The 23,621-nt window shown below is 31.4% G+C and overlaps 1 protein-coding gene across 15 annotated transcripts; it reads left to right on the top strand.

The window, feature by feature from the left end:
- The first annotated feature begins 635 nt into the window (after positions 1-635).
- Positions 636-21,836, top strand: LOC148613725 (uncharacterized). 15 transcript variants are annotated; one of them, XM_088587281.1, is made up of 3 exons: positions 638-861; positions 17,412-17,474; positions 19,827-21,836. In XM_088587281.1, exon 3 carries the CDS (start codon positions 19,840-19,842, stop codon positions 21,766-21,768), a length of 1,929 nt encoding a protein of 642 aa, XP_088443407.1. In that variant the 5' UTR covers positions 638-861; positions 17,412-17,474; positions 19,827-19,839; the 3' UTR covers positions 21,769-21,836. The 15 variants fall into 15 exon arrangements, with proteins under 15 accessions (XP_088443416.1, XP_088443407.1, XP_088443412.1 ...); XM_088587286.1 differs by lacking the exon at positions 638-861 and adding an exon at positions 9,372-9,391; XM_088587279.1 differs by lacking the exon at positions 638-861 and adding an exon at positions 9,609-9,704.
- Positions 21,837-23,621: the final 1,785 nt, after the last annotated feature.

The raw sequence follows: 23,621 nt of genomic DNA, 5'->3' as shown, positions 1-23,621 counted from the left end.
CACGCATTTAACACGAAGGGTATATTCACACTTATAGACTGGGCTTAAACCTGAGTAAGGCAGAGTTCTATCAGCTGTGAAACATATCACATTAACTTGTACAATGGTTGTATAATGCCGTAATTTTATTTATTTTTTGTTTGTTTGTTTGTTGTATATGGTTTTCAACATTTGGATACTAACCAGAGAGTAAAATTCCCCTTCCTCACAAAATACATCCATGATATGATTATTTGTTTTCAGGTCTGTCCATTTTATTTTAGAGGTGAGAGTTTTATTCTGAATTTTTATATTGTTTTCGCTGCAATAAATATCAAAGCCACTATATTCTTCTATTTCATTTTGAGTTTTTATTTTATTTTGATTCCGACCCTCGCTTACCCAAAAAAATCAGTAAACGAAAGTGCTGCCAGATTTTTATATGTGTTGCTCAGCTATAAGAAAAAGAAAATCAATTATCAGATAAATCAATGTCTTTTCATCTGTTGATAAAACATGGATTTAATACGGACAATTTAAAAAATCACATTAATATTCTTTTTCAAATTTTCAAAAGAATACAGTTTTACTATTTAGCTTAAACAAAACTTAAGCGGCTGTATTGACTAAGGATTAAACATAATTATATCATTCGCTGGTCATGTTTTTAACCCTGTGCAGTTCTTGATCGTGCCATTTGAATGACTCTCTTTATTTGTGTATGCTTGAATTTAATAATGATCTTGGGAAACATTGAGCTGTCAAAAAAGTGCGTCATCGGATATTGTTCTTTTGCAAGTTCTACGAAATTTTTAAAGCTGAACGTCTAGAGACAAAATAAGGATCTACCATGTTGTAAGAGTCAACTCACATTGTGATCTGGTAAGTTGTGATTATAGAACATTTACTGTAACTATGATTTTGAAGGATTTAAGCCTGAATGAGCATAAAACCTTAAACATATCAGGCGTTGTTTCCTTAATGTACAAGTAAACAATATTTTAAGAAAGCGTTACAAGTAAACAAAGGAAGGTACCTACATACCTAACTCCTCCGCAGACTAATAACCGCTTCCTGATTTCACTGCGTATCCCTCTGCTAGATTATAGGCGCTGCTATATGGGATGTGAAAACAATCACAAGTCAGTAACAAATCCACGAAGCTGTTTCCGGTGTACTATGAATGTGTTTCGTATACGTGATACACTTTGTTCAATGAGGATGTATTTTCTATTAAAAAAGAGAAATTTTTTTCCGAAAAATACGGATAGAGTTGTAATCCAGAATTGGCGATGTTTCACGGTGAACTAAGGTTGCACTATACAGATAGGATTTAGGTGCATTTTTTCGTAAACAAAATTGCCTGGAAATTGTCCGAAAAATACGGAGAGAGTTATATTCGGAATTGGCGTTGTTCAATATTGTACTAAGGTTGCACTATACAGATAGGATTTAGGTGTACTGTTTCGTACACAAAGTTTACCCGATCTAATTTTTTAAAACTTAAAAATAAATGGTGAAACTTGGTGGAAATATTGATTGTTGGTATTAGAGCATTCATACATAAATAGATGCAATACTTGTGAAGGTAAAGACGTGTAAAAATGCATGTTTTAAGCATTCTGGAAAGATCCAGGTCCTTAGCGGATCGGCTTCTCTTCCCTACACCAACTGGCTGTTTTACAAAAATGCAAAAATTCGCACGAACTTTAAGAATTAAAATCATGAACAAATGAGCAGAAAAAAGTACACTTTTCATTTGTGTGTTTTTTTACAATTATCAATTATACCACACCCGCTTACTTTTTCTGGCAGTTTTAAAGTGACTGATATTTTAGAAAACCTGTTTTTTTGACAATTAATTTTGGGGAGGCACCGAAAATTTCTGATGAAAATTGATATATATATATATATATATTATGTGACCATTGCTACAGATTGTCATGACAAAATAGAACAGAATATTTGCCTTTTTCATGGATCTCCATAATTTAATAATGTAAGGTTTGGAAAAATATATACTTTTTACAGGAAAAACATGTTCGATTTGTTTGTTTAAGTGTCTCAATATAGCTTTATTACCATAAATTGTCATAGTGGAACCTTAAGTATATGATGATACAAATGCCATGGACTTTTTGTACTTAATCATGATTTTTTGTTTTCAAAATTTTATTCTAGATAAAAAGTGTTAATGTAGTACATTCTACCTAAAACTTACATGGGCCGAGAGTTCTACTAAATAAAGATACTATATATAAATGATGACCTGGAATGACCTACCAATCAAATCAATACGTCAGTATTTTACATGTTTGCTTAAAATTGTTCTCCCGTGTTTTAATATAATATTTAGGTGCATTTCGATTGATCTCCCCTTCTAAAAACTTTTATTATTTTTCTTTTTTCTTACATAGAATATTTAATGCATTGCATAAAGTAGTATTTATGAACTGGTTGACCGTACTAGTACATCATTTACCTAGTAACAAGTCTTGAAAGTCAGTATGTGCCTCATTTAAAAACATGTTTAAACTGGTCATTATTTGAAAGTAAAATCCTTACTGTGAGATCAGATTTCAATATTTTTCTTATGTGAGTATGGAATCGGTAGAATATTGTACAACTTTATTGAATTTTCTAAGTAAATTGGAGTTGGAACTAAAATACATGTATCACCGGAAAACTCAAAAGGGTTTTTATAATAACTTACATACTATCAAAACAGTTATCAATATTTGAGAACCAAAATAATTTAAACGATTGGTCATTTGATAACACGTGAACATTTTTTATTGTTTTTTTTCCTTATTTGATCTCAGAGGCCTGATATTCTTTTGCATGTCAGATCGCTAATAGTCTCGACCTGTTACTTGTAATAAAACAGTATCAGTAGAATTCTTTTAAAAAATCAGACAAAATTTTCAAAAAGCATATATGGTGACACGAACAATATTTATGTACGCAAGATTTGAAAAAAAATCAAGTTGATGGCCTCAAAAATTATGCAATGCCTCCGTCATTATTGAAATAGTGAATTTCATTTTGGATGTGTGAAACTCATCCTCAACAATTATTAAGCCGATCTCAAGTGTATTGTAACCGACTTGCGAGAAAACATAGGTCCCATTACTATTTAGAGCATATGAATTTGTTTTTACCTTCAACGTTGGGCGCTGTTAAAGATGCATAACGTATCAATATGAAAACGTTCAAGGTTTTCATCAATCTAATTGTGTATTTTAGTCTTTGATTTATGTTTTTTTTCTGTCAAAATAAATTTCTTCATGGGAGAATCAAGTTTTATTTGTCCTTTTAAGGAGGTAAATCTAGGGTAAGGGTCATAACTCTTGAAATCAGTGATATGTTTGTATCTTATTATGAAATCAGTCCAAGTTTCTTTGTTGCTTACATGGGATTCATATAAAATGCTGAATACAAACATACCAATGATTTGTAAGAGATTTGTCCTTTACTATAGGTCTACCTTCTTAATATAAAATTTATAAAAATTCTTTATTACATTGTATAGAAGCCATTTGTATTGAGATCAATAACAGGTCGGGAAATTGTCACGGCATGATCCCGTCCTCATGTGTATTATTTATTTTATTTTGATGCTTCTTGAAAATCTATATGTGTCAACCGTGTACTAAAGTTGGAAACAAAGATATCGATATTTCAATCTGACTTTTTCTTGCATGAAGAAGTACTTATTGTCCTACTTCCTGCTCATAAAGGTAATGGACATTTTTAAACCATGGTAAAAACTAAATAGTTTGGAATAGGAATCATGTCCCTGATGTAAAACCAACGCTAAATCGATGGTAAATGAATTAAGTCGTAAAAATGCATGGTGCAATTCAAAGAACTTTTATTGACGAACAAATTTGTCGTTGGTATTTAGCAAAAACATAAACAAATTGATTTATTGATTAACGTTCTTGAAACATTGCTACGTATTGACTTTAACATGGTATACGTGACTCTTATTTTGAGAATATATTGCTGTTTTTCGTTTTTCAAATTTATGGTTCAAGTAAAATACAAATCATTACTGATAAAAATGCCAAATAAAAGAAACTGATACCCCCTCACTAGAAATCACGTAATTCCTCCAAATTTAGCGTCTAAAGAAAAAAGGAGACATTGGAAAGTGATAGAACAAATTAGCACGACACGTTACCATAATGTTATTTATTAGTATGTAAGACGACATTCACTTCCAATAACATATTAGCAGGGCTTAAGCAACAATCGTGAAGAAAAAATATGTTCATAAGGTAAAAATAATGTATGGTTCCGTCTACTTCTAAAGGTATAGATTCACCTAATTGTCATGCAAAATAGTTAAAAACGTTTTTACTAAAATAATTCTGGATACCCACAAAATATGCATATATAAAGATATAAATATTACAAAACAAAACAAAACAAAGAAGGGTGCATTCAAAAATTTAGCTTTAGTAGTTATCAGTAAGGTTATCCTATGGAAAAGTACATGTGAAATTTCCCGCCAAAATGTAAACACTATTTTACAAGTTACATGTCTACCAAGTCAAAACATTTCATAATATAGAGCATTCCTACGGAGACAAACAATGTAGAGTATATTTATTAGGTCTTTAAGATACCTCTATGAACATAAGATATAAATTAATTGTCCTCTGCGTGATTTGTAGACCGAGACGTATGTTTTATGTAAGGATTATTTTTTACCAGGTTATGCGAAATAACCAACTTTGGGGCACGTTATGCTTCATGAACCGTGAAGTGGTTTATGAACATGCATAAACTGTCTCAAAGTTGGATTTTTTAGCTTTACTTGGTCAAAAATTAAAAGCAATCCTGACAATTCAATTTCTAATCGATTAAAAGAAAAGATTTGTCTCTTCATCAAAGCCTTATTTAGTTATGAATAATTTGAATTGCAGACAGCAGACCGATCAACGTTAATGAATTAACAGTTCCAAGTTGGTTTTCTCGGATGAGAAATAAAGAATCAAGCTACAGCCAAAGTAAAGTTTTGTCTAAAACTAAAAGATATATAAAGAAATACTTTTTTGTAATGACGTACATGTTAAGCACAAGATATGATTCTATCCCATTTCGTTTAGTTTAATTATTTTTATTCATATAAAGCAATTCATAATGATGATTTGAATTAAGTGACTGGACATAAAATGCGCTCATCAATTTTATTTATTTCCAATGACAAATCTTTGATCCAGCCTTATGTTATTTTAAAATCCATTAGCTCTCTTTATTTGTTTATATGGCAACCTACAAAAAAAGTGGAGACGGAAGTTATTCAACGACCCACTTTGACGTATACTAAGATGTTTTTGAAATAAGTATTCTTTTGCGGTGAAAGTCTGGAAAGTCACGCACATGGGTTCTTTATAAGCTGTCTGAATGGGGAAACATATATTGAAAATGTTATTATCAATCATCACTAACAGGGGATGTTTGAGATACAGTAACAGGGTACATCCTGTTTTTGCATTGAGAAACCTATCAGGAAGTTCTTGTAGAGTGGGTGTAAACATGTGTATCATTCGTAGTTCACATAAAACGACACAAATATTTTTTTTTTAAATTTAAAAAGTTGAAATGTATAGGGTCTACAAGAATTATGTCATAGAAAGAACATCTTATTCTTAATTTTCCTCTTATTTTCATTTACATATACTGTTCATGAAAAAAAAATTAGTCAACACATATATTTTTAAATTTAGATTTCAAACCATATTTAATTGTGCCATTTAAATGTCTCTCTAAGCAATTGCCTCAGTGTTGACTGATTTCATATTCCACACTTCGAACTAAATTTCTAGAGCACCACCAAAAAAAACTCCTTTATTACGCAAATAAAAAATTCAAAAAAGAAATTTTGGTTTTGATCAAAGGTTACATTGTTTGGGCACTAGTAGATCAAAGTATTAATAAAAATTTCAAAATATGAGGGCAATTGAAAATTAATTAACTTCTACGACCAATATTTAATTGGAACAAACTAGCCATATCAACAAAGTGATAAATAGTTATGCGTTTTCCTAGCTTATAAATGTTGTAAAACTTTTTTTTAAATTTTTTACTCTAAAGATAAAACAATAATTATCATGTAGCATAGATAATGATAAGACTAAACTGTAACTGCATGCTTTGATGCTAACGGCCTAGTCCTATTTACAGTTTCACGGCTCTATCTAGAGACTACGTAATATTTTGATGTTTCCTCTACAAAAAGAATGAAATAAATGTACAGATTGATTTCAATGATCACTACTATTTTTCTGACTCTTTTGGGGATACCGATAGTTAGCAATTACTTCTGTAAATGTAATTAATGCTTTCAATCTATGGTATGTTTATTGCCTGAAGGACTTTACGAAGTTTTCACGTTGTATAGTGTGATGTCATTTTTCGAACATTATTCTATGGAAGTTCGCTGTTCATTGCTTTTTAATGGCATCATGTGACATGACTTGCTTTCAATTTCAACTTGTTACGATGTCTTCTGTCATTACAAGATTCCATTCCAATATAAAACACCACTGCTCTTTTTGGCAATTTTGTTTTTTTTTTTTTTTTTTTTTTTTTTTTTTTTTTTGTCTTTCATGAAAGAGGTTTAACACTTATAGAACATGTATATACAATACCTATGTTTAATGATAGATGGCAAGAAAATCTAAATCGTTGATATAATTTATATCTATCTTTTTATTTCAAGTGTTTGTTCCTTTACTTTGTATTTATCTGTTCAGTTTCAGCTTAATGTTTCTTATTTAACTTTCGATTTTATACTTTCATGGCTGTTAAAATTAGCACTTTTTGGTCATAATAGCAGTTGTTGATAATTGAAATTAGCTTTATACTACGTTCATCATTGTTTTACAACAGTTATTACCATCGTTTACAGTATTACTCACCACTGGCATTTATTATTTTATTATTTCGATTAGATGAATCACCAGGAAAATGACAGAAATTTAAGTGGACAGTTTCCAACTATATATGCATTAATTTTTAAGTAGGACTCCAGCTAAGGATCATGCAAAATGTGATTCATCCTATTTTTATTTTTGATATATTGCTTGAAATGGCATAGTAAACAGAAATTAAGATGTGGTTTTTCATATAACCCGTGCACTTAGGAGATAAAAATTATTTAGAATGAACTGAAGATTTCAAAATTAAGGAGATAACTCTGTAAATGGCACTCAAATACAATAGAATCTACTGGATTTTCAGTGTGGATTATCTCCTAAGAGCAGGACGATTTGAACGAATAATTACACATTTCATAGTATAGACCCATAAAACAACCTAATTGCAAAAATAAAAATATGTAGCCATTTTTGGGGGGTGTATCACATTTTTCAGATTTTGCATGATTCTTACAAAGACAGATACTTAAATCATACAATTACTGAATACAATGCAAACTATACTGAAGTGGGGATTTATTTGCAGTCAATTATACAATTTAATTGTAAAATCAATGTGCTATCCAATTAACTCTAATTTTGACAATTCAACTTAATCTGCCCCCTCAGATCAGTCTTGTCGTGAGACAATGTATTTGCCATTTAACTGAACGATTGCTCATTTAAAATTTATGTCCTTGCAATTCACTTCTTTGTACGCAACAAAAGTTCAATTTTAAATTCAGTTTGTAATCGTTTATGTATACAATAATTTCTATAGGAATTCAAAAACAACACCTTAGTGGCCCTATCATCAAAATGACTGCCGTTAACATTTCTATTGCTAATTTTATTGTCTATTTAATTATTGTGGTAAAATTGTGTTGTCAAATGTTCCCCTGTTCACTTCATAAAATTGAAAACCTTGAAATTGAATATGCTGATTATCTCCGAATTTTGCCATTGAATGTAAACAAACTATACATGTTTTCGACAATAAGAGGCATATTTCCAGTAGTTATATCCCTTGAATTGCTCCAATTCGAAGTTTTGATATTCCAACCAAAAGAAGAAGGGAAAATAACTGATTGAATACAAGGATTTCTGCAGAAATTAAGTTATACCTATGAGAGTATTGATTTTTGTAGTCGTTAGATATCTGTAATACTTTCTTTGTATATAGAAATAATGATCACACCGTTACTAATGCTTTTGTTGTGTTTTCTCTAAAACTGGATTTAGAACAGTTGGGTAATTAATGTAACCGTGCTAAAGCCATATTTAAGCCATATTTTAAAATATCGCAGATTAGATAGCGCGCAATGAACTACTTCATTTTTGACCTTGATTTTGGATTGTTTTTTTTTGTTTTTGTTTTTGTTTTTGTTTTTTGTTTTTTTCACTGTTATAAAACATTAATGAATGTAAGTATTGACCGCGGACGGTGTGTGTATACAATTATCCTATGCATGCACTCAGTAAATGAATTGAATGATCGTTCTTAATAATTACCTTCAACACGCAATGGCTTTTAAGACAATAAACCGGTTTACCAGTGGGAATGTTGTCATTTCCCACGCTTGCTGAGAAAACAAATTTCCAATATAGTTCAGCTTTCCGAAAAAGTGGTCTCTGACTCAGTATTTCCGTAAAACCAAAAAAAACAAGAAACAAAACAAAAAAAACAAAAACAAAAAAACAGCTGTATTTAAGGAGGTAGACTTAGGGAAAGGGACACAACTCTTATAAATCATTGGAACGTTTGTATTCAGAATTTTACATCAATCTTATGTAAGGATCATAGTAACTCGGACTGATTTTCTTCTGTTTCAAATAAAAGCTTGATAAGCTTTGGTGGATTTGAATATGGTACAAACATACCATTTATTTTAAGAGTTATGTCCCTTACCCTAGGTCTACCTTCTTAAGGCTAGGAAACAAAAATAGAATGAAGTAAACATCCGATAAATAAATTATGCTTATATTTATTTTTTTCCCATGTACCAAAACAATTTTGCCTACAAAATCCTAACTGGACATTTTCAAAAGTAATTACGTTTCTAATTTTTTTTCGAAGCATTCATTTATTTAAAACAACATGTGCATTACTATCTTTATTTTTTAGATCTTTTACAGCACTTCTATACGAAATTGTCATAAACAGCAGGTTCAATTCAATGCGTTTCCTTTTATGCAGAGATTGTTATCTAAGAAAAGAAAAAAAAACGTTAAAATAGGTACAGGCTGAATCAAATATGACGTAAATATAATATTTCTTTATCTACACATTGTTTCAACGATATGGATATTATTGCATCATACTATAGTGCAATCTTATATTAGTTGGAGACTCACGATATCTTTGTCATGATCTCAGACTAATCTTGGAGAAAGCAACAAGTGTTTCTCGTCTATTTTAGTTTCTGGTGTCAGACAAATTTTACAAGTCAAATACATCAAGAATTTATAAGTGTATTGATCGGGTAGGTATTTGTAGTATAGATTTTATTAATTGAAGACACGTTGCTCTTTTCGCTTCCTGCATTACCGCTAGATTTCCTTTCTGTTTCTATTTGTACTTCATTTATCATGTGGGACTTCTTGTAGGAAGGAATTTGACTGTTACTTGTCGTGCATTCTGACAATTAGTAATCAACTAAAAGCCTTGCGCTGATTGGTTCATTATCATATCATACACATACGTAATCATTAGAAGAGTTTACTATTCAATAATGATGTTAAGACGGAATATACCTATCATACATATCTTTTAGTATTTCTGATTGACAAATTATGGTAAGTCGGTGTACTTTATTTTCTAAACATCATTTAATTTGAAATTTTGTGAGAACTTCTAAAGTGCTCTTTAAGCATATCTTTAAGTTAAGAAATATTTTGGTTAGAAAAAAACGTACTCCATTTGTCGTAATGTAAACATTCTTTTTACAAGGTATAGAATTTAAAATGTAGGGGATTTACTAAAACTTATTCACCTTTATAGACTTCTGTCATAGTCCATATTTAACTTATGGCGTATGCAGAAATAATATCAAAGATACGCAAGTAAAAGATAAATTGTTAAGCGTAGTTGAAATCGTAGGAATCTCTACTACCAAATCGCGAAATATATGGCACCCGCAAAAATTGCACTATATAAGGTATTTTCACCCGTTTTTAATGGGGTTTATGTTGATCTTTGAAGCTCTTCGTTCGTCGCCTTTTGTGTTCTTAACATGGTGTTAGTCATTGGATTTTCCCTCGATTGTAACTTCTTTCCTATTAATTCTTATTCACTTTTACATTTAGTCTTATGTTTTAAATGGCTTTGATAATGTTTCCTTCTTTTCGACAACAATACTGTTCAATTTTAAATAGCTATCACACCGAAAGGTGGTGATAATAATTGTGACGGCATATGTACAAGAAACGTTTAATGTTGTATATTATATATATGTGATAAAATTGACATGAATATATTAATATTAGAAAGTGATCCTATACCGTTACTTTGGTAGTTCCATTTTCAAATTATTTAACCATACAAACTTCAAAATCAAACAATTACAGCAAAGCAACATTGTGTTCCAACACATTATATGAACCGTTATTATATAGCGTAAATTAAATGACAATCTCCTGTGATCTCGTTGTGTCATTATGTCGCTTATGTGTCTCCGTAGTTATGTTGTTTTAGGTTTCTTTCCTTTAACGTCTTTTTAACAAACGATTTGAGATTGGAGTTGTCACTAAGGTCTGTTCAAAATAAAGTTGGTGCTTCAATATTGATGGAAATTATTTGGGAAATTGACTGTATAAATACATTAACAATTGTTTTTTTATGACAAAATACTTCAACAAGTCTTACATGTGTTAAATAGCTGTCCAAATATTTGATTGACTACACTAAAAAAATATTTTATAATAGAAAAATTAAACTGGATAAAATATAAATATCAATTACAATATACGTGAAAGTATAAAATGTGCCACCAGATGCAAAGTTAATATGTTTTATGCTTTTTAATTAAAGGGAAAATAAAAAAAAAAACAGTCGGTCATAATTTCTTTATGTGACCACATATTCACAATACATATAGTACAACTATAGACATGATATTAGTACTATTGAAGTGCACCTTCAAACCATCCAAATCCACAATGCCCCTTCTATGGAATTTAAAAATGGAGATACAATCGATCACCTCATTTAGCCCTGACAAGAACCCAATATACTAATTATTATTTTCTAATCTGATAATAATTATTTAAATCCTGATTTCTTACACACTTGTTAGACATATCAAGGTAGCGGTATATACCTTTACATGTTTTTGTTAGATGCATATTCAACGTGTGTATGACTTGTTATATTCTATAGGGTAAGCGTAATATTTACAACTCCATACAATACATGACTTTTTATTGTATATTTGTCCAGCAAAGCAACAAAAAGAAATTCTGCAATTATTTTATAATGTATTGACCAATATGAGATTTCGGAGTTAGTACAGTATAGTTCGAGAGGTAAAAAGCTGTTTTCATTAATGATTAAATGAGTAAGTACACTAACCAAAAAGGGTGGTGTTTAAATGATAAAAATAGTAACGTATACAGAATAATTAAAGTTGATAGATGAAAAATGTGAAATGAAGAGAGAAGGTTGTTAAGGGAATACAAATTGTAAGTAGGATTGATAATTACAAAGAAATGCCAATCACATTTCCTTGGGAATCTTTGGTCCGCCAGCGGTGGCATCAACCCAGTGGTTATCAAATTCAAAAATACCAATATTGTGAATTTCGATATGCAGTACACGTGTTTCAAGGAGTAACCTCTCATCAATAGCATTAGAATCAAATATTTTATGCGAGAAGTACTTTAAACCAAAACTATCAAGATAAGAAGTAGAATTCTTCAGCGAGAGGTTCTACCGTGTGCAATACAAGGAACGAAGACTCAGTATTCAAGGTATTTATATATATTTTTTTATTTTATATGATGAATAAAATCAGATATAATTCACGGTCAGACAAGTCTGACTACTGGGTTGGTGAATACCGTTGGGAACTTAAAACTGCAGTATAAATCTATCGAATCTATTTTGCGATTAATCTTGAGATGCTTAGTCATTAACTTCACTTATGAGTCTTTCATGGACAGATTGAAATTGTACCTCAGGATGAACAATTTTTCTTGGGTAATAACAAATACTCAAATTCAAATATGTTCGGCTACTAATAGAGTATATATCATATACATATATGTATATTGTTTTTGAAATTAACCTGCAAGAGAACCTATTGATATTGTGTAACTGCGCATCGTGAAGAATACTTACTTACTATCTTCCAAACCAATATATAGTATACCATTTTTATTTAAGTTTAGATTCCTTTAATTGTAATTAGCTTTAGCCTGTTTGTATTAGTTTTTAGGTGTTTAAATGACTTAGCAAAAGGGACTTTCCTTTAAACGTGTGTGTAATTACTGCCTAGGTTTTATCCGTTTGCTTAATTCGTTACTACCCTTTATTAACGTCTTTTCGTCCACAAAACATTTTCGTAGTTATATATTTAAGGAGGTAGACTTAGGATAAGGGACACAAATTTTACAAATTATTGGAACGTTAGTATTTAGCATTTGTCGTCAATCTCATGTAAGCATCAAAGTAACTTCGATTGATTTCATTCTGATTCGAATAAAAATTTGATAGGCTTTGGTGAAATTGAATATGATGAAAACATATCACTGATTTTTGGAGTTATGTCCCTAAACTAGGTCTACTTTCTTAAATTTATGGATAGATTGTTCTCCTAAGGAGGATTAAGTAGTGATTTCTACAGTTGGACCCTTTGTGATTGTTTTAAAGATAAATTTGCCAATAATAAAGTAAATACTTATACATCGTTAAGAAAATACATATGATAAATCATATACGTATACAACAAAACTTACCTAAACCTATCTTTAAAAACACGAAAACTGTATGAAAAGGTCTCTTTTAGAGGTTCATTCCTTTTAGTTTTAGAGTATGCTTCGAACCAATTTTACAGCCTAAAATGAGTTCGAATTAAGCAGATTTCACTGTATATTTGGTTATAACGAAGATACCTTATTTTTTCCCTTGCAAGCGTAAATAATTTAAACATAATCAGTAGACACAATAAGTCATATCACAAAACACATACAGAGCTGGTTGATTAAATATGATAACAAATGTATGACCTAGTCGCTTTTATAATACCCTTTCTTTTATGTTCTTTTGAAGCTTACAGCTTAACCGTCAATCATTTTTTCCCTTTCGATTTAATAAATATTATCGGTTAGCGATATCCATACAAATAATATTGGCATTATCTCAAAGTGCATGGGGTACATGGTAATCAGATTGTGAAAAAATTATGTAAGTTTCATTTATTTAAATAATTGCCGTGGCTCATTCTTTATAACACCAAGTTCCGTCATTAGTATCTAGACTTAACTGGATAGTGCGGTAAGCTTTATGATGCCTTAATCTTATTTGTGTTTATGTTTGCCATAAAATACAAAATTGTATGTTTATAGAACATATAGATATGGTTTTGTTTTGTTTTAAATGTGGTTAGCAATACGAACATTTTAATAAACAAATTGGTATTTGAATGTTTTTGTTTATGCCAAGAACAATATTATATATAAACAATTAATCGTTTTAAGGGCATAATTAAAAACTGAAAACATTTTATTTTTCGGGGTTAAACACGGTTGTGATTACTCTATGTAAAATTGTATTTGTGTTCTGTGTTCATTTATACACCGGTAATGATATGTTTTCTTCAAACTTATGACGTACAAATTTAAAAACTTCCATCACTATTTTAAGAGATTTGACAAATATAATACATGTAACGAAAAAGAAAGTGTTATTTGTGTTTGTATATCACAAATACATGTAGTCAATTATAACCTTCTTCTTATATGTTTCATTTATTTAGTCTGTTATGATTTTTTCGACTATTTAAACAAAATGCTTCTTTGAGGTTTATTTGAGTAATTAAATATTTTTGTGATCGAATCATATGCGTTACAATAGCATGTTGACGAAGTTGTTTGGTTGACATGTTCAGCTTTCAAACTTTTATTGTCATTATTTGCTTAAGTTCAATTTTTGCTTTGTCTTGGTTATCTCACAGTTACTCTTCGATATTTGCCTTTTTAATTGTTAGTTGTCCGTGTCAAAAATTGTATAATGTTCAACTTTTTTTTTCTTTTTCTTTTCAAATAAGACTATTTAGTACAGTCAGTCTTTCCGGAAAAAATTGTGCATCTATAATTACATTGTAACACTACTTAATATAAATGATCTCTCACGCGTTTAAAAAGTATATGTAGGTGAGCAACAGAGCTGTAGAGAGTAGGGTTTCTTCTGAATGTTTGCAAACACACTTGAATCGTATATAGAGTTTCGTCTGGGTTAAAACCCAGGTTGTGCTAGTCTTAAGTTTCATGTACTAATCCTATATTACAATAAATAGTAATCTATGTTAAGATTTACATTGGGGTGTGCGCCATATAGAAAAGTTTAAAGAACATTTGAATTAGCTTTGGTAGGTCACTCTTCAGATATTGAAAACTACTTCAAATTAACAGTTGTATGCCTAATTTGTACGTATATATTCTTGCTCTTACCAATTTCGTTCTTTCTATATAGTATTGGATCTGTAAGGTTTGAAACTTCACGATACGTCTAAATTATATTACCATTATATACATGAATTTATCATAAAGGACCCAGACAAAAAAGGAAACAAAAAACAAAACAAAAAAAAACAAAAAAACAAAAAAATCCAACGAATTTGTAGTTAAGGTTCTTCTATGTGTTCAACTTTATCATGGTATATGGGATTGGACATCTCGACTGGAAATAAAGAAATGTTGAAGAATTAAAGACTGCAAAATTTTAGTTAATACTACTATAAAATTGTGATAAAATAAATTAGAATCGTATAGGGAATGGTAATTTTACTATGGTAAATGGATAGTTAGGAACAGTAAATTGTATGAATTGGACGTTTATACCATTCGTGGGCTGCGGCATATTTATTAGCGACTTTTATATCTTAGAAATAAATGACTTTGTCATTAAAAATTCTCTATGCTATAAGTGGGTGTGTAGCGTGGGTCGCATCGTTATTACCAATGTAATCTATGTTATACCAACTTTTGTCTTATTTTTCGAATTCGATTTATTCTGAACTTATTGTTAACAATTTGAATGACACTAAGTCGGAAATATGGTGTTCATATAGATGATACAGTGCCATAGGCCTACCGTTCAATTTGCATAAAATAAGGTCATCATCATATCGTTCAATTTGGATATTACAAGGTCAGCAATATAATGTTTAAGATGTATATTTCAAAGTCATAAACATATCGTGCGGGTTTGGATGAAACAAGGTCGTCCAGGTATCATTCATATTAGATGAAACATGTTAATCGTTGTATCATCTAAATTGGATGATACATCGTTCAAATTGGATGGTACAAGGTCATCAACATTAGTAAGTGAATAACACGATAGATATGTACTATTCTGACTCGTTGAAAACTTGTATTCCCCATACGTTTGGTAATGTTTTACCTTGTGTTATTTAAAGGAAAATGATTTTAACAGTACCATAAATTATTGTTCCAATTTTCCTATATCATATCTACAATCAAAATGGCAATGATGAATCATAAAAAAAGTCAACGAGAGGAGTTTGTAATCCCCGATCTTAAATCTTTTTATAAAGGAGGCTTTCTATAAATACGCCGAAACGGCATGCAAGGGGATTTTCTTTTTGTTATGAAAGTTTTTAGTTCAGGGTGCAATGTAGTAAGGAAACATTACATAGTGATTTGTTTTTTAAAACTTCAAGATTAATGCAAAATTTTGTTTCACGTTCTTTCCATGTGATGAATAAACAATGATTTCACATATGCGTTATATTTACTTTTGGGCTGAGAATTATCCAACTGCTAATAAAATAATACCAACACGATAAATATCTGTCACCTTTTAGTTCATATCACTCGATATCTGCATTCATTCCAACTTTATAAATTCTCATACAAGGTATTTAATCCGGGTCATTAGTTTACAATTAATTTGATATAGTATTGATTAATAGCCAAGTAATATATCGAAGTTAATCTTATGTGCAGTGCAGACTTATTAAATATCTTTTTGGTAGTTAGCTGTATTTGGCGATATGATGACGCTGTGTCAAGCGCATTGACGTTATTTCTTTTGACGAAGTTCTGATAATTGTATTATTAAGGGTGATATAAGTTAATGAGATCAAAAAGGTGTCGAGAGAAATATGATGTACAATAAAAGGTTGGATTTACAGGGACACTGTACAGACAAGTATGTTGCTACGTCACACGTCATTATAAACTTGTCACGGAATGTCAAGGTCGCTTTTCGGTCGGTCAAAAAAGTCTTCAACATTGGTAACAAGAATGGAACATGTTTTCTTCTTAACCAAGGATATTATGTAAGTCCTGCAATCTTAACGGATATAATCTGCAATAAAAAATTCAAAATGAGTCAATTATCTTCATAAAAACTAACTTAAAGACACGTGGATGTGTTTCTTGAGTAAACTCATAAAATGTATGGTATTCATTTAATATATTACTGTACATCTTGTACTGTGAATCAAAATCGTATTTTAGTAATTATCAAAGGTCACCTTTATGAAACGTCATTATTATTATTATTATTATTATTATTATTATTATTATTTTCTTAATTAACAGCTTTCTTTTATAGATAAAACTTTTTGTTGTAAGTGTCATATGGTTGAATAAACAGGCTGAGGCTACTTGAAAATGAAAAAAGGGAATTAAGTTAAAATGTTTGCCTAGTCTTGTATTGAAAGACTACTACCGAATAATGACTAAGTGAAGTCAAATTACAATGTCGGTGTGTAAAACGAATGTAAAAATATCTATATATTATGTAATAAAGCGAAGAAGAAAGAAAATGTGCGTGATTCAGAAATACTTGCATTTTACCTTTAATTAGTAAAAAATAATCAAAACTGTAACATGTAAAGAATAAGGTAACAATATCGATTTCAACTTTGAAAAAGAAGAAATAGTTTTAAACCCCTTATCAAATTGACTGTCGTTAAGATTAAAATCTATGTGCACAATCTATCCGCGTTAAGCCTGGACTTTCATCGTATGTCACTTAGAACGTTTGATCTTGTTCCATATAGTCTAATAACAAACACTTGTCAACAAAAAACGTGTTGTTACTGTGACCATGTATTTATGGTTGTCTTTTCTGTGACCATTATGTGCTCTCTTAATGCTTTGTCTAACAAGGTTAAGGAAGGTATTTGCATCGTGTAAAGTCAACAGTTATATCGAATTGTTTGTAAAAGTACAGAGAAAGTGAAAAGAACATGCATGTTTAACAACAATAGAAATTACCTTTCAGTTTGTTTTGATTGTTTTTCGTTGCAGTTTATAATGTAACAGTAACGAAAGCAAATGGTAACTAAATGGTGTCGAAAATTTGTCAAAAGGGTAAGGATTCATTCAATCTTATTTTTATTTATCTATGTATTTAATGGCTAAGTTGAAACTACATAGTGTACGAAAATTTGGACAACATATTTTCATATTATAAGTATTCAAAAACCATATTAAAATTGTTAGGTAGATAATATTGATACATTCATATATCATAAGAGGGCACTTGTACACAAATGAAATCAAGCACCGACCACGTTCGGTTTCTAGCATTGGTTTAAGGGGAGGTCGTTTGTACGTACATTTAGTAAATAGTGTGAAGCTAAAAAAATGTACAAGTCTTCCATACTTCCTATTTTTACCTGAATATCGTCTCTAAATACAAAATACCACTCCTATTAACATTACAAAATGTTCAGTATGCTGTGCACGTGTTTTAAGGATTGACCTTTTATCATCAGCATTAAAAACAACTAAATAGGCAGATCTAAATCCAAAACTTAATTGTATACAAGAAGTACTCAAAACCAAATTTATCGAAACAAGAAGCCAAGTCCAGCACCGTTAAGTTTCACTAAGTGCAAAAGAAGGATATAAGCGCGTTTGAATTTGTAATATACTGCAAATTTCGTCAAATAATCTATAATATAAATCATGTTGAACAGGTTTGACTAATTGGATAGGGGAATAACGTCGTAGATCTTTTATCCGTCAGCAATTTGCCATCGATCCAGTGGTTGCTAAATACAGAAATACCACTCATATTAATATTGTAAATTTCGATATGCTGTACCAGCGTTTCAAGGATTAAGCACTCTTATTGGTTTTTATAACGCATACATATGACAAACATTAATACACATTCATGCAGCTTTTGGAATGATGTATCTCAGTAATATATTTAAAAAAATGTCTTAATCAAAGATACCTAATCGTGACTCCCGGTAACTTCCTTGGTATCTATATAAACACTCAGTCATCCATTTGATACCACCCATGTATAACCTAAAGATATCTATTTCAACGAAAAAAATATATATACCAAGTATATATACATATACATGTAACAATATTAGTAATATACCAATAGAATAAGTGTATGAATAATGAGGATACTAGGTAGGTGTTTGAATTAAGTAGCACCCCAGCTAAGGATCATGCAAAATGTGATTCATGGGTAAAAAGCCTATATATTTTTAATTTTGATATTTTGTTTGAATTGCCATTAAACAGAAATAAACATTCAGTTTTTCATATAACCCTGCTCATAGGAGATAAAAATTATATAGAATGCACAGTAGATTTCAGAATTAAGGGAGATAACTCTGTAAATGACACTCAAATACAATAGAATCTATTGGATTTTTTAATATTGATTATTACCTGAGAGTAGGCAGACTTGAAAGAATAATTACGCATTTCATAGTATAGACACATAAAACAACTTAATTAAAAAAAAATATGTAGCCTTTTTGGGGTGTATCACATTTTTCAGATTTTGCATGATTATTACAAAGACAGCTACCTGTACTTAAATAGTGGATTGAGGTTTTGGGATTCGCGATCAGGTTTCCAGTTGATATCTTAGATTTACTGCCAATAATAGGGGTTGTATAGTCATTTTGCCGTATAGAGTGGGTTAACTTATTCACTGTTTCTTCTGAATTCGTTTGTTTGAGTATAAGTTGAATATTTTAGAGACCCTAAGCAACATAGGTCTCAACTGCTTGCCATTGATACTGACAAAACACAAATCCATAAAGTGACTAAGTTGGACTCGCGTTGCAAAGACGATTATTAACTATCATTGATATGTATGTTTAATTAAAACAGCATTCGATGTTACGTCGAATTCCAAGGACAATCTTCATAGATATCCATGTGTCAATTTCTCGATTGCACAAAGGTTATTAGTTCAATTGCCATTTTCACGGATATAAAGAAAACAATTGCGCTTGAATAGAGAAACCTGCATTGTCGCAGTCAATATAGGTTTGGCACAATTTTGCAAATAACCGTTTACTGACTCTGCTAAGGCGTCGCTAGTAATCTCTAATCCTCGTTCAATACTTTTTGATCAGTTATGTCATAGTGTGCTTTACTTATTCTGTCAAAATACGTATTTTATTACGAATATTTGCTCGGAAATGATAAAGCGACTCTTGTTTAACCGTTCGTGCAATCTGATTTGTGATAAATATCCTAAGTGCACATTGATGCAAAACAAATCAAATAAAAAAAACATTAAAATTTACTTTATTATTCTAATAAAAGTGAAATGTAATTGAAACTGCAGAAAGCATTTATTTTGTTTGGGTTACTTTTTTCTCGGTTTATTTTTCGTGAGTTTTATACTACGAATACTTATTGAAGTAAATTTAATGTATGCATGTTTACATTTTGTAGGGCATCTTAGAAAATGGGAATGAGAGGTGAAGTTACAATTGCGCACCCCATAATGAAGCCTTTACCGAAACCAGATGATGATTCCAAGGTAGGACCTAACTATGAGACCATACCTAGACTTCCAACTGTGAAAATTACGCAAAAATCACAACAGAGACCAAACCTGTCTGATTTTGTTGACAACACTAAATTGGAGGATCATAAACGAAATAGATTCGAACTGAAGCCGGTCGGCAGGGAAAAGGCATTTGCTATTTTAAAGCAGTATAACAAATTAGTATCAAGTGATGCAACCCTTACAGTTAACAATTTACCGCCTTTGAAGGTGCCACCTAGAAAACCGCATATTACTCAATCGCTACCAAAGCCTGAAACAACGCCAAGGAAAGTGCCGATTTTTACTGAAGGAATAAGCTCAATCAGTAAATCGAATAAACCATCATTTGTTGTTCCAAGAGATAAAGTTATAAGAGCTAATTTGCCTAATAATATCATAGTGGCTAAGAACAAAGACTCCTTTGTAATGGGAGTAAAGCCAGCTCCCAAAAAATCTCAAGAGAAGGAGAACGAAGATGGAAATAAATTCAAACAAATGCAAAATCTAGGTTTAGATAGTTTGCCCATAGTCAATCTAGAAAAATACATGAAAGCTAAATCAAAACCTCAGCATGGTATCAGAGGTGTTAAACCACTCGTTAGTGCTAATAAGAAAAAGCATCGGTTGGAGCCATTGAATTCGGACTCAGATTTAAAATCTGCAGCAGAAATGTCTAGATCACATGATTGGTCTATCGGTAGGCGACGAGGACATAGATGGAAAAAACAAAGTTCTGCTCACTCTGAAGGCAAAGCAAAAGTTGTGTGGGTCGGTAATAGTCTTGCTTCCGCATATTCACTTAATAAGAACCGGCTTTTAAGTAGCATCCACCAACAGTACGATAATCGAACAAGAGACGATTACCCTCGCGGGAAAAATAACCAGCGTGATCCGGCCGTTTGTGGCGTATGCTCTTTGGCTCCTTTTGATATCATTGGACAATCAAAATTAATCGTTGGTGACATCAGAAATCCTGACAGCTATCGAGTGTATCACGGGCATCAAACTAGGAGTAATATAAACGATTATTTCTTTGAATCTGATTCCGATAGTTCTCTAAACACAGACTGGAAAAATATGATAAACAATGCTATTACACATAGGAGCTCATCAATTAGTAGCGGGACTGTTACTCCAAGAGGAGTAATAGTTCCTAATCCACCACCCTCATATGTGTCGTCGAGTGGAAATGAGGAGGAGGAAATTCTTGTCCCATTAGACATATCAAAGACAATGCATCGAATCCAGGAAGAGCGGTCAAGTCTAATGATGGATTCCGCTTCTAACCGAGCTCCACAAGCAAGCTCCGCCTCTCGTGATTTACACACTGGTGTTTCTCCAACACCTATTATTGTCGTGAATGAAGCACCTTTGGATGAGGAAAGTGGAGCTGAAACAGCTGAGCCGAAGCAAACTCCTAGATGGAGCAAAGAGCCATTAATTAGCAACGTAATTGAGATTAAAATGGAATATAAAAGCTTGAACGTCCCGAAGTTCATGGAGTCTGAACGGCGTCCTCCAGTTAAAAGTGACGGTGAATCTAACTCAATATCTCAAGTTCAAAGTTCGGGAAGTGAAACGAAGTCCAAAATTAATTCACGACCGGTAGAAGGTCAAAAACTAAATGTGACAACGTTGCAGTTAGATGGTCTAAATGACAGAAAAACTCCCCCTGTGCCCTTGTTAGAATCAAACTCAAACGATGCAGAAAGAAAAGAAATTTTTGTACGAAATGTTGAGAAGATAGAAAGTGAGAACGATACCCTTAAGCACTTAACTGTTAATAGTAAAACTCTACAGTTTATTTCCCCGTTACACACACAGTCAAATGCAAAAAGACAGTAGAATTCAGCATTTTGTCCCGTTGGTGAATTGTTAAAATTTGTTGTATTAAAAATTATCTATAAAAATAACCTCTCTGGTACTCGAATAAACTACAAGGTATCCCTCGCTCTCAGTCCATTTATAATTACTATAGCGAAAACATAAACGACGAATTCGTCAACATGAGGTTGATGTCGCCTAAGTCTGAAATCGGTATGGCATACATATGTAAAGCTTCCATTAAAATTTCAAGTGGTTGTGGTGAGTAGTTAAGAGAAAACTAAAGTTGAATAATATATCCCTCCAACAAAGCAAATATAAAAAAAATGTTTCATATTAATTTGTCACTTTTCAAAAGACAGAACAGGGCCTTGTCTCATATATCGATTTAAAAGATTTCCTAAAACTTTGATTTTAATCAGCTGTCGATTGGTGTTAAAGGAGGATTAGAGGGAATTTTAAGTCGAGATTTTTTTTTAATGAAATAATTAAGTATGTCCCGTTTTCTATCTCATTGTTATTATCTATGATACATGATGGTGATTTCAAAACATTTGATGTAGTGAATTTAGTCCTTATGTCTAATCTACCTCAAACGCTAATTAAAGGTGGTAAAAAAAGTCACTCTGGCTTTGGAATAACACAATGCGCTGGAGAGGAACTACATGGTGTTTTATATACCAAAGGATTGACAATTGACAAAAGTCACCATATAGTCCTTGAAAAAACAAACTTGCATAAATATACATGCAAATTGCTGCCATGTTTATGCAATTAATTAAAATTAACATAAACAAAATCTCGCCTAAACAAATCCGAAGCGTAATCCAAAAACATGGTCTAAACATTAACACATAAAACAGACTACATACACAAATTAGCGAATCAAGTAAAAAAAGATCGTATAGTAAGACTGAAGATAAGGGAAGTAAGACGTCACACACACAAAAAAAAACTAAAGCACTGGCAATAACAATCAAACTCAAAAACAAAAACATCAGGTGCTCTAGAAGGTAATCATGTCATGCTCCGCCAGCTGCACCCGCCAAATGGAATATGATTATAATCAGGTAATATTCTAGCAACAATATTGCATTCTCTATGTAAAAAAATGGTAACAAATAATTAAGAAAATCTTAACGATAAATAAGTTAAATTAATTGGTCATCGTGAATAACCAAAAATAACCGCTCCTGCCAAGAACGGGTTTAAATTGTGCGCCGAATTAATTTCGAACACGCGTTAAATCTAAGTGTTCTTCAGCACTGTTGGTTATATTTTGGTAATTTACTTTCAAATTAATTATTCTATTAATACACTGGCAAAATTATTTCACATGATTTTCACACGAATTTCACACGATTTTCACCTGAATTGAGCAAATAAACTTTGTGGCCGAGTTCACGTGAAATTTAGGTGAATTGAGCCTTCATATGAAATTCATGTATATTGTTCACATAAAAGTAGTGTTAAGTGAATTTCATGTGAAAATCACGTTAATTCTATGTGAAGTTCACATAAATTTCATGTGAAGCTCGATTAACATGAACTTCGAAATAGGTACGTGGGCTGAGATAACCCCCCCCCCCCCCCGTGCATCCCCCCCCCACTCATCAACCAAAATATGATCTTCAGGTACCCTTATATCTCCCATTTCAGAATATTTTTGTCGCCAAAAAATTCACCAAGTATTTTTTTTCATTTTGGCTACTTTTTATACCTCGTTGAGGCAAAAATCAAGTTTTTGAGTATCTTGATTCTACGAACTTCTTTCTTCAAAACGAAGTAAACTTACATATGTATGAATCATCATGTAGTCCAATATCTCAGCTTTACAACGGTACCAATACCGTTGCAGTAACACTTAAGGTTTT

Source organism: Perna viridis, chromosome 6, assembly GCF_037379345.1.
Source record: "Perna viridis isolate PV_CMFRI_1.1 ecotype Kerala chromosome 6, ASM3737934v1, whole genome shotgun sequence".
In the NCBI taxonomy this organism is placed as follows: domain Eukaryota; kingdom Metazoa; phylum Mollusca; class Bivalvia; order Mytilida; family Mytilidae; genus Perna; species Perna viridis.
Note: the sequence above shows the minus strand (reverse complement) of the source record. Positions and strands in the feature narration are given on the sequence as shown.